The sequence below is a fragment of the Colossoma macropomum genome, unplaced genomic scaffold, assembly GCF_904425465.1.
Source record: "Colossoma macropomum unplaced genomic scaffold, Colossoma_macropomum, whole genome shotgun sequence".
Lineage (NCBI taxonomy): Eukaryota > Metazoa > Chordata > Actinopteri > Characiformes > Serrasalmidae > Colossoma > Colossoma macropomum.
Window position 1 is genome coordinate 41,610 of NW_023495264.1, and position 12,592 is coordinate 54,201.

The following is a 12,592-nucleotide window of genomic DNA, read 5'->3' on the forward strand; positions in this document are numbered from 1 at the left end:
TTGCTGTGAAGTTCATTGCTTACTGTTCTCTGTATAATTGTTGTTTCTGCTGCTTTCAGCTCAGTCAATTTTTTTCAGGTGACTGCTGGATTCTCACTTAGCTGTCATATCATTAAAGAGAAATCTTATAATTTTTTTAAAAATATATCTTTGTTTAAGCTTTTGAAAACATAAAGTACAAAAGAAATTAGGTGTGTCAATTTGAGGTGAATACATACACTGGAATTATATTAATTAACAAAAGCAAATGATTCAATACTTGGATAAAGAAGGGAGAAATGAAAGGAAAACAAGTGAAGAAATAGATTTCAAACATGGAGTTCAAAAACTGTTATAAGTTTAAGTATCAGAGAAAATAGGACTCCTAACAACCACCTGGAAGACCTAGTAGACCACCAAACTGTTCCCATCAGATAAACAGCACTTAAAGCTTTCATCTTTGAGAGAGAGGAGAAAATCAAGCTGCTTCAGATCTGAAAACATCCACAGGTGTTTCTGTCCATCCTTCCATTGTGAGAAGACGACTCAGCGCTATGGGTCTGAAAGGATGTGTAGCTGTTCAAGAAGCCCTTACTAATATATTTCTATTTGTTGATGAATTTACTAATTGGATTTATGTTTTATTATTTTTAGTAAATGTGTATTAAATTCTGCTGAAGTGTGTTCTCTGTAGAGAATGTATTAGCTGATTTTTACACAGAAATCTAATAAAACATTATGTAATTTGAACAGGGGTGCTCTTTTTGTTTTTTGGACTGGAATGTACAGAGACAGTAAATCAGTAACTCACTGTAGTTTCTCCAGTTTACAGTGTGGATCCCTCAGTAGATCAGAGAGCTCCTTCATTGCTGAATCTCCTGGATTACTCCAGTTCAGATTCAGCTCTCTCAGATGTGAGGGGTTTAATTTCAGAGCTTTCACCAGATCAGCACAGCCTTCATCTGTAATACTGCAGTCAGACAGCCTGCAGAGAGTAGAAGAAAAACTCCTCAAACTTGCTCTCACAGTATGAATCACTTCAAAACTTGTTCTATGTTTCACTTCCTGCAGTGTGTTTGCACTGATATCAAATAAGTAAATAAAAATTGCCCCCCCCACCCACTCTTATACTTGATCTTTATTTGACTCATCAAATCTTGAAACCCTGAAGTTTAACAGTGTGAACCCAAACATTGATCATAGTGGAAATTTGTGACTTAGTTTTAAACAGATCTCTAGTTCTCAAGCGCATAAAGCTCTTAAAGAAATAAATCAGCAGGACCTGATACTTTAGATCCATTGCTTTTAAAACTAGTTGCTGATGTTATTGCAGCACCTTTAGCTTATATAGCTTATATTTTTAATCTTTCCTTAGCTATAAATGAAACTCCATTGATCTGAAAATCTGCTAGCGCTGTCGCCTCACAGTAAGAAGGGCATGAGTTTGATTCCTTGGCTGGGTGACCAGGGTCCTTTCTGTGTGGAGTTTGCATGTTCTCCCCATGTCTGAGTGGGTTTCCACATAATTCCTCTGGGTGCTCTGGTTTCCTCCCACAGTCCAAAGACATGCAGTCAGGCCAACTGGACTCGCTAAATTCCCCCTAGGTGTGAGTGTGTGTGTGAATGTATATGTTTGTTTGTCTGTCTGCCTTGCGATGGACTGGCAACCAGTCCAGGGTGTATTCTGCTTTTTCTGCCCAATGACCGCTGGGATAGGCTCCAGCTCCCCCAGCGACCCAGAATGATGATCACATTAGAAAATGTATGTATGTATGTATGTTTGTGTACGTGCAAATCTGCTTTTGTTGTTTCACTATAAAAAGGAGGAGATCCTACAATGTTGAATAATTATAGAACTGTTTCTAAACTTTCAGTGTGAGTTAAAAGATCTTTTACTGGCTGTATGATAGACCCTTTCAACTCTCCCTCTCCTTAGCATTAAGCAGACTTACAATAAGTAAAACAAACAACCAAAAACACATAGAGTAACAACAGCTAGTTTAGCAGGTTTGAGAATAACTACTTGAACGTTCTAGTCTAGTCTGACAATACTTTCTTGTCTTATCCTCAAATCTCCTTACAACTGAACTGAACTCACTGTGTGTTTTGGTTTTGTCAGGCCTCAGATCAAGCCCTTTTGAGGTGGAGCCAGAGTGCTGATTTGTTTTTCTTGCCTCTGTTCTGATTTAATTTTGTACATGATACACAGGTTTTACAATTTATTCCTCAGAAAGAATTATTATTATTATTATTATTTTACTTTTTTTTTGCTTCAAACTAAATCAATGTTGCTTGGCTGGCTAAATGATGGATTTCATGGAAAAACATGTTTATACTACACCAATAATTTGAACCACTATTTCCAAACAGAGAAATAAAGAGAAAGCAATTCCCATTTCCTGGCCAATAAGATTTTTCATAATATGCCCTGATACATCACTCTATTCATGTTTTCGTCGATGAGGTGCAAAGCCAGAGTACCATATGCACCATTTGCAGAGAGGTCGACCCAGATCATGATATGTCCACCTTTGTACTTCACTGTGTGGTCTTGGGATCATACACACAACCCTTCTTTCTCTAAACATGACAAACTAAAGTATTGACAAAGGGTTCTATTTTTGTTTAGTATGACCAGAGAACCACAATAGTTAAGATTTGTGTAAATGTTTGTTTGCTAATGTTATTTTTAAGCACAGGAGGAATTTGCTGTGAAGTTCATTGCTTACTGTTCTCTGTGTAATTGTTGTTTCTGCTGCTTTCAGCTCAGTCTGCAATTTTTTTTCAAGTGACTGCTGGATTCTCCCTTACATTATTTATGACGTATTATTTTTAAATATATCTTTGTTTATGATTTTTGAAACATACAAAATAATTGCTTAATTTATTGCTTACTCTTTTCTGTGTAATTCTTGTTTCTGCTGCTTTCAGCTCAGTCCATAATTTTTTCAAGTGACTGCTAGATTTTCACTTGCCTACCTTATGATTAGTGTCCTGCATCCCTCCAGTCCGAATCACTCAGGGACTCCATTTCTCAGAACCCTCTAGGAGATCACATGGCTATAGCAATCCAACAATCATCATTCTAAATCACATGAATACTGATTTGTTCCACCTGCTCTGTTTGTCATGTGACTAGTTAAGTTAAGTGTGTAAGCCCAGGCTTTAGATTAGATTCTTTGCAAGGTATTGCTTCTCCTTGTAGAGCTACTGAGCGTTTCCTGTTTGCTATTGTTTGACTTTTATTCTGTTTGACCTGCTTCTGGAATTTCTGACTGTGCCTTTGTGCATTTGTCCTATTTGGATCTGGTTGCCTTTGTTATGCTTGTAATTTTTTTGTCTTTTGCTCTATTGTATTTGACCTATGCCTTTTCACTGACTACAATTCTTGTCAACCCTTGTTGTAAAGCCTCATTTCTGTTTTTTACGGCTGGTTCTGGCACATTACAATTAGAGAGAAATCTTGTATTATTTTTAAATATATCTTTGTTTAAGCTTTTGAAAACTAAATAAATTATACGTGTAAATTTGAAGTTGATACATACACTGGAAATATATTAATTAACCAAAGCATAGGGGTCTATATTTGTATCAAGCAGGGAGAAATGAAAGCAAGTGAAGAAATATATTTTAAAATTAGAGTGCAAAAACTGATTAAAACACATAAAAATATCACTCCTAACAACCACCTAGACAATCTGGTAGACACCAAAACTGTCCCCTTCAGATAAACAGCACTTAAAGCTTTTGTCTTTTAGAGAGAGGAAAAAATTAAACTACTAGAGATGTGAAAAACATCCATGGGTTTTTCTGTCCATCCTTCCACTGTGAGAAGATGACTCAGTGCTATGGGTCTGAAAGGATGTGTAGCTATCAAGAAGCCCTCACTGATATATGTTTACCTAATTGCAAAAGCAATTTTTTTCAGAGCTATCAAAAACATCTCACATTGGTCTGGACTGGAATGTATGGAGACAGTAAATCAGTAACTCACTGTAGTTTCTCCAGTTTACATTGTGGATCCTTTAGTAGATCAGAGAGCTCCTTCACTCCTGACTCTCCTGGATTATTGTAGCTCAGCTCAAGCTCCCTCAGATGTGAGGGGTTTGATTTCAGAGCTTTAACCAGATCATTGCAGCCTTCATCTGTAATACCACAGGAAGACAGCCTGCAGAGGAAAGATGAAAAACTCTTTAAAAGACTTTCTCACAGTATGAATCAGTTCCAAACTTGTTGTGTGTTTTACTTCCTGATATGTGCATTTGAACTGATATGAAACAAGTAGAAAATACTTAAAATTGCATCACATTGCATTACATTTCTAAATTTTTAATGTGAGTTAAAAGATCTCTCGCTGGCCATATGATAGACCCCTTTAACTCTTCCTCAGCTTAGAATGGAGCAGGCTTACAATGAGCAAGAAAACAAACAAAACCAAACAAAATAAGAGTAGAGTAACAAAACATAATTTAGCAGATGTGAGAATAATTGTTCAAACTTTCTACTTGAGTCTGGCACTTCTTTCTTCTGGAGAGAAATGGAATCTCAACCAATGTTATTTAACTTGAAATAATAATCTCATTGGAAACCAGACAGATGTGATGACCAACAAACTTTCAATAGTGCTTATTTAACAATGACATGAGTTCCTTTGAAAACATGTTTATTACCAAGGTGGGGCACAACAGTTTCTGACATGGAGGCATTGTTGGTCAATGGCAGAAACAGAGTTTTCCTTGCAAATTATAATTTGGCTCCTCAAAGACACAGTTACTGTTTTTGGCAATTATTGTCCTTCTCACCAAAACTTTACAGTTGGTGACAGTTATGAATCATTGTTTATTTTGGAAGTTTATTATTTTGGAAGTTCATTATTTTGGCAGAATCTTCTCCAACCATGAGAAATCTTTTTTGCATTCCTGCTGGATTTATGGCTGGGAATGTTATCTCTAGAGGGAAAGACAAGAGGTTTTTGCAGAGGAGGGTTGCAAAAGACCCTGATAATTGCCAATGGAAATTATTGTTGATGTCACCTTTATCCCACCTGACAATCATTTCCCAGACCCTTTGAAGCCAAAAGGCATCGGCACTAAACGTGGTGGGGGTTTTTACAAATAAGCAGTCCTTGGAGATAATTTGGGGTCCTCTGTCTTCACTACACCAGACTTAAGTTTTCTTGCTGAAATGTTTTTCTCCCATTTCTTGGCCAAAAAGATTACATTCTCTTATGAGATGCCCTGATAAATCACTCAATTTAGTCAACACTTGGATAAATAAGAGGGAAATGAAAGGAAAAGAAGTGAAGAAACATTTTTTGTAACTGGAGTTCAAAAACTGATTAAAAGCTACAGAGAAAATGAGACTCTTGAAAATCAACTGGTGGACACCAAAACTATCCCCATCAGATAAGCAGCACTTAAAACTTTCATCTTTGAGAGAGAGGAGAAAATCAAGCTGCTTCAGATCTGAAATCCACAGGTGTTTCTGTCCATCCTTCCACTGTGAAAAGACAACTCAGCGCTATGGGTCAGTAACTCACTGTAGTTTCTCCAGTTTACAGTGTGGATCTCTCAGTAGATCAGAGAGCTCCTTCGCTGCTGAAATTCCTGGTTTATTGCAGCTCAGATCAAGCTCTCTCAGGTGTGAGGGGTTTGATTTCAGAGCTTTCACCAGGTCAGCGCAGCCTTCATTGGTAATACTGCAATCAGATAGCCTGCAGAGACAAGAACAAGTCCTCACACTTACAGCTCAACACAAACAGACTTTAATTTCACAGTATGAATCAGTTCCAAACTTGTTCTGTGTTTCACCTCTTGCTGTGTGTGTTTGCACTGATATCAAATAAGTAAAACATACATAAAATTGCCCCCCCATACACACACATTTATACTTGATCTTTATTTGACTCATCAAATCTTGAAACCCTTACATTTAACGGTGTGAATCCTAACAGTGATCATACTACAAATTTGTGACTTAGTTTTACTTAGTCTTAGCTACACATGAAATTCCATTGATTTGGAAATCTGCTTTTGTTGTTTAGCTATAAAAAGTAGGAGATTCTACAATTTTGAATAATTATAGAGCCAATTCTAAACTTTTGGTTTGATTTAAAAGATCGCTTGCTGGCCATATAATAGACCCCTTTAACTCTTCCTCAGCTTAGCATGGAGCAGACATATGATGAGTAAAAACAACAAACAAAAACAAGCAAAACAAGCGGGTAGACTAACAACACTTAGTTTAGCAGATGTTAGAATAAATGTTCAAACGTTCTAGTCCGGCACTTCTTTCTTCTATCTTCTTCTGAAATCTCCTTACAACTGAACTGAACTCAAAGTGTGCTTCGGTTTTGTCAGACCTTAGACCAACTGTTTTTTAGGTGGAACCACAGTGCTGATTTGTTCTTCTTGCATCTGTCTGACTAAATATTCATTTTCCTCTGTTCTGATTGGAAAATTTAACTTGGTAAGTGATATGTGGGTTTTATGATTCATTCCCTAGAAAGAAATTCTTTATTTCTTTACTTCAAAATAAATCTATGTTGCTTGACTGGCTAAATGATAGATATCATAGAGAAATATCATTCAACTACACTAACAATGTAAACCACTATTATAAAGCAGAGAAAAAAAGAAAGAGCAACAACAACAACAAAAAAATATTCAGTGACACATTTGATAATAGAGCATTAAGAACACAATTTTACCTGAAGTCTTGTTTGCATAGGACAGAGACAAAATTATACAATCATATACTCATATAGGAATTTAAATAATGACTACACAATAAATGATTAAAAAACAAAGAGAATAAGAATTTCTAATGTAACTCAAGGGCTACATGAATGGGAGACGAAGTTGACTTAGTTATAAAGTTAATACTGTTACCAAACCACCCCTCTAAAAAATAAGTAAAAAGAAACTAATAATTATTTTGAACATCTGTATGGAATCTCAATCAAAGTTATTTAACTCGAAATAAAACTCTGAACCAGATAGCTGTGATGACCAACAAACTTTCAATAGTGCTTATTTAAAAAGAATATGAGTTCCTTTGAAAACATGTTTATCACTGAGCTGGGATACAACAGTTCCCAACCTGGACACTGGGGGCACTGTTGGTCAATGGGAGAAACAGAGATTTCTTGCAAATTTTAACTTGGCTCCTCAAAGACACACAGTTACCTGTTTTTGGCAATTTCTGTCATTCTCAGCAAAACTTTGCAGTTGGTGACGGTTATGAATTAGTGTTTATTTTGGAAGTTCGGTATCTTTAAACTGGCAAAATGTTTTTCATCATTGGTGTTTCTGCTTGATAAAGAGAAATCTTTTTGTATTCCTGCTGGATTTATGGCTGGGAATGTTATCTCTAGAGGTAAAGACAGGGGGTTTTAGCAGAGGAGGGTTGCAATGAGACCCTCCTAAATGACAATGGAAATGGCTGTGCATGTCGCCTTAATCCCACCTGACAGTCATTTCCCAGACCCTCTGGAGCCAAAAGAAATCAGCACTGGGGTTTTTAAAACTAGCTAGTTTTTAGAGATAATTTGGGGTCCTCTGTCTTCACTACACCAGTCTTGAGTTGTTTTTGCTGTATGTTTGGGATGTATGTTATGTTCAATATCTTGCTGAAATGTTTTTCTTTCATTTCTTGCCCAAAAAGATTACATTCTCTAATAATATGCCCTGATACATAATTCTTTTCATGTTTTTTTCAATGAGATGAAAAGCCAGAGTACAATTTGCAGAGAGGCGGCTCTGTATCATGCTGTGTCCACCTTCGTACTTCACTGTGAGGTCTTGGGATCATGCGCACAACCTCTCTTTCTCTAAACATGGCAAACTAAAGTATTGACAAAGAGTTCTATTTTTGTTTAGTATGACCAGAGAACATTATTCCACAATAGTTAAGATTTGTGTTAACGCTTGTTTGCTAATGTTACACACAGATTTCTGAGCTTCTTTTTCAGCACAAGAGGAATTTGCCATGCAGTTCATTGCTTGCTGTTCTCCGTGTAATGTTTTTTTTTTTTTACATGACTGCTGGATTCTCACTTGCCTTCCTTATGGCGTATTATTTTTAAATATATCTTTGTTTATGATTTTGAAAACATGCAATTTACAAAAGAAATTATATGTCTACATTTAGAGTGGATTCATCCAATGGAATTAAATTAAATAATAAAAACTAAGGGATCAATGCTTGGAGAAATAAGGGGGAAATGAAAGGAAAACAAGTGAAGAAACACTTTTTATAACAGGAGTTCAAAAGCTGATTAAAAGCTACAGATAAAATGGGATTCCTGAAAACCACCTGGTAGATACCACAATTGTCCCCATCAGAAAAACACTTAAAGCACTTAAATCTTTCATCTTTGAGAGAGAGGAGAAAACCACGCTGCTTCAGATCTGAAAGGATGTGTAGCTGTTCAAGAAGCCCTTACTAATATATACGTACCTAATTGCAAAATCAGCAACAAAGATGAAGAATAAATATAACATTTTAGTTCACAGTTTCTATTTGTTGATGAATTTAACTAATTAGATTAATGTTTTATTATTTTCAGTAAATGTGTATCAAAATGTGCCACAGTGTGTTTTCTGTAAATGATGTGTTCACTGATTTTTACATAGAAAATTTAACAAAACATAATGTAATTTGAACAGGAGTGCTCTTTTTTATGACAGAGCAATCAAAAACTTTTCACATTGGTCTGAACTGGAATGTACAGACACAGTAAATCAGCAACTCACTGTAGTTTCTGCAGTTTACAGTGTGGATCCTCCAGTAGATCAGAGAGCTCCTTCATTGCAGACCTTCCTGGATTATTGCGGCTCAGATTCAGCTCCCTCAGGTTTGAGGGATTTGATTTCAGAGCTTTCACCATGTCAGCACAGCCTTCAGCTTTAATACTGCAGTCAGACAGTCTGCAGAGAGAAGAAAACCTCCTTAATGTTTTATGCCCTGATACATCACTTTATTCATGTTTTCTTCAATGAGGTGCAAAGCCAGAGTACCATTTGCACAATTTGCAGAGAGGTGGCCCCGTATCATGATGTGTCCACACTCGTACTTCACTGTGTGGTTTTGGGATCATACACACAACCCTTCTTTCTCTAAACATGACAAACTAAAATATTGACAAAGAGTTCTATTTTTGTTTAGTATGACCAGAGAACCACAATAGTTAAGATTTGCTTGAATGCTTGTTTGCTAATGTTACATTCAGATTTCTGAGCTTCTTTTTCAGCACACGAGGAATTTGCTGTGAAGTTCATTGCTTACTGTTCTCCGTGTAATTGTTGTTTCTGCTGCTTTCAGCTCAGTCTACAATTTTTTTTCAAGTGACTGCTGGATTCTCACTTACATTCTTTATGATGTATTATTTTTAAATATATCTTTGTTTATGACTTTTAAAACATACAAAGTACAAAATAATTTAATTGTGTAAATTTGATGTGGATTAATTTTCTGAAAGTATATTAATTAACAAAAGCAAAGGGGTCAACACTTGGACATAGGAAGGGAGAATTGAAAGGAAAACAAGGAAAAACACTTTTTATAACGAGTTCACAAACTGATTAAAACTACAGACAAAACGGGACTCCTGAAAACCTCCTGGAAGACCTGGTGGACACCAAATCTGCCCCCATCAGATAAACAGCACTTAAAGCTTTCATCTTTCAGAGAGAGGAGAAAATCAAGCTGCTTCAGATCTGAAAACATCCACAGGTGTTTCTGTCCATCCTTCAACTGGGAGAAGACAACTCAGCGCTATGGGTCTGAAAGGATGTGTAGCTGTTCAAGCTTTTACTAATATATTCGTACCTAATTGTTGCAAAATATGCAACAAGGAACACGCATAAATATAAACTATTATTTCACAGTTTTTATTTGTTGCTGAATTTAACTAACTGGCATTATGTTTCATTATTTACAATAAATGTGTATTAAAATGCACCACAGTGTGTTCTCTCTAGAGGTGTTCACTGATTTTCACAAAGAAAATGAATAAAACTTATAATAATTTGAACAGGAGTGCTCTTTTTTTGGCAGAGCTATCAAAAACTTCTCACATTGGTCTGAACTGGAATGTACAGAGACAGTGTGTCAGTAACCTACTGTAGTTTCTCCAGTTTACAGTGTGGATCCCTCAGTAGATCAGAGAGCTCCTTCATTCCTGAATCTCTTGGTTTATTCCAGTTCAGATTCAGCTCTCTCAGGTGTGAGGGGTTTAATTTCAGAGCTTTCACCACATCAGCACAGCCTTCAGCTTTAATACTGCAGTCAGACAGCCTGCAGAGAGAGAAGAAAACCTCCTCACACTTACAGCTCAACACACACACACACACAGACTTTAATCTCACAGTATGAATCAGTTCCATGTCCTGTTTCACTTTCTGCTGTGGGTGTTTGCACTCATATCAAAGAAGTAGAAAATACATAAAATTGCCCCAGACACATATTTATACTTGATCTTTATTTGACTCATCAAATCTTGAAACCCTTAAGTTTAACAGTGTGAATCCTGACAGTGATCATAGTACAAATTTGCGACTTTAAACAGATCTCTAGTTTGGAATTGCATAAAGAAATAAATCAGCAGTACCTGATACTTTAGATTCACTGCTTTTTAAGCTAGTGGCTGATGTTATTGCAGCACCTTTAGCTTATACTACAGTGTTCAATAATTATAGAACCATTTCTAACCTTTCAGTGTGAGTTAAAAGATCTCTCACTGGCCATAAAATAGACCCCTTTATCTCTTCCTCAGCTTAGCACTGAGCAGGCTTATGATGAGTAAAAACAACAGACAAAAACAAGCAAAACAAGCAGGTAGACTAACAACACTTAGTTTAGCAGATGTCAGAATAAATGTCTGAACATTTTAGTCTAGTCTGGCACTTCTTTCTTCTATCTTCTTCTGAAATCTCCTTACAACTGAACTGAACTCAAAGTGTGCTTCAGTTTTGTCAGGCCTTAGACCAACTGCTTTTGAGGTGTTGCCAGAGTCCTGATTTGTTCTTCTTACATCTGTCTGACTAAATATTCACTTTCCTCTGTTCTGATTGGAAGATTTAACTTGGTAAGTGATATGTGGGTTTTATGATTCATTCCCTAGAAAGAAATTCTTTATTTCTTTACTTCAAACTAAATCTATGTTGCTTGACTGGCTAAATGATGTGTTACTATAGCACATATGTGTTTTGTGTGCTGTTTGGTTGTCTCTCTTTGTTGCCGTCTGCCCTAAGATCTATTAGTGGATTTTGTTCTACTCAGGTGACCAATCAGGAGAAACAACATCAGTTGAGGGGGAGGAGCTTCATCTTTAAGAACCTGCAGAGACAAGATGGCAGGAGGACTGCCATGCCATTCAGAAGCCCTCAGACACACTGTTAGAATTAATGCTTGCTTCTGTCTTTTTGCGCATATTTTAACATTGGCCTTATAGTCCAATAGAGTCTGGCTGCAGACAAGCTCTGTCAGACAGATACACTCTTAGTGATGTCACATGCACATGCATTCTCTGCCACAATGGCTGAAGCAGCCCAACAGCACGTTAAATTCTGGCTGCTTCTGCTCGGCGACATCATCACTTAATCCATTTTTCATCCATAACACACCTAGAGAATTACATTTGATGTACCTCCCAGTTGAAAAAAGTCATAGAACCTACTAGAAGTGTTTGTTGGTTCCTGGTGGTTTTCAGTAGTCGCTAATGGTATTCTGTGTTTTTCTGCTGGGTTTGTATCACAGTGTAAAGGATTCAGATTGTTTATTCAGGTGTTCTGGGACTGATTCCAGGTACATTTGCTCATTTCCTAATGGTCTCTAATGGCAACCATCAAGCCAATTCCCTTTAGGACGTAAAACCATCAGATTTTATTCCTAACGGTTCTAATCGTCTTCAGCATGGCTTTCATGAGTTTCAGCAGTAGACTGTTTGTTTTTTCTGGTGAATAAACCCGACATTCATGTCTTATCATCATGGTAGGTTTTATTTTGGAAGTCTCCAAATTTAACTAACTTATTATCAGTACGACATCGTTAATATATGTTGCGTGTAACTCTTATAGCTCAACAGTATGTGGTTCACTGTTTTTCCTCTTAAAACTCACAAAATCACTGTCGTGGCAGAGCGTGAACTGACATCATCAATGGGCTGGGCATGTCTGCAGCCAGACCCTTCTCTTATAGTCTGCGCCTGCTGCTATGTTTGTAAAACAGTTTGCTTAAAAATATTTTATAATATTTTGTACAACTAAGAGCTTAGATTAAGCTCCTTGTCAGCCCTGTTGGTAATGTTGTGAAGTCTTCTTGACAAGTTTAGCCTGGTTGGTAGCTTTGTACAATCTATGGCAGGCCAGTTTGGGCATGCCTGTACACAAACAGTACATAGGAAGCCCTTTGTTAAACACACTAGGTAAAAGGGCAAGTTATGTTTTGTTTACTTTTTAGTTGCAGTAGCTATCTTGTTTTTATTTAGGTTAGGGTTAGGTAGATGGTTTGGTTTTCTTTGTGTTGTTGGCACCTTCCGTGGCCGTTTTCCATAGGGAAGCACCAACCAGATTTTTTCTGTTTTTATGGTTTCTAGAAAGGTTGACATTGA

At 36.8% G+C, this 12,592-nt stretch overlaps 1 protein-coding gene across 1 annotated transcript in view; it reads right to left on the reverse strand.

Annotated features, from left to right (window-relative positions):
* Positions 1–12,592, reverse strand: part of LOC118801322 (NACHT, LRR and PYD domains-containing protein 12-like) — a gene marked incomplete at its 3' end in the record, with an annotated part of 63,635 nt that overhangs the window by 17,771 nt on the left and 33,272 nt on the right. The window contains exons 7-11 of the mRNA XM_036561580.1: positions 10,105–10,278; positions 8,736–8,909; positions 5,519–5,692; positions 3,974–4,147; positions 791–964 (exon numbers count right to left, since the gene is read on the reverse strand). Coding sequence (XP_036417473.1) covers positions 791–964; positions 3,974–4,147; positions 5,519–5,692; positions 8,736–8,909; positions 10,105–10,278 — 870 coding nt within the window. The remainder of the gene's footprint in view (positions 1–790; positions 965–3,973; positions 4,148–5,518; positions 5,693–8,735; positions 8,910–10,104; positions 10,279–12,592) is intronic.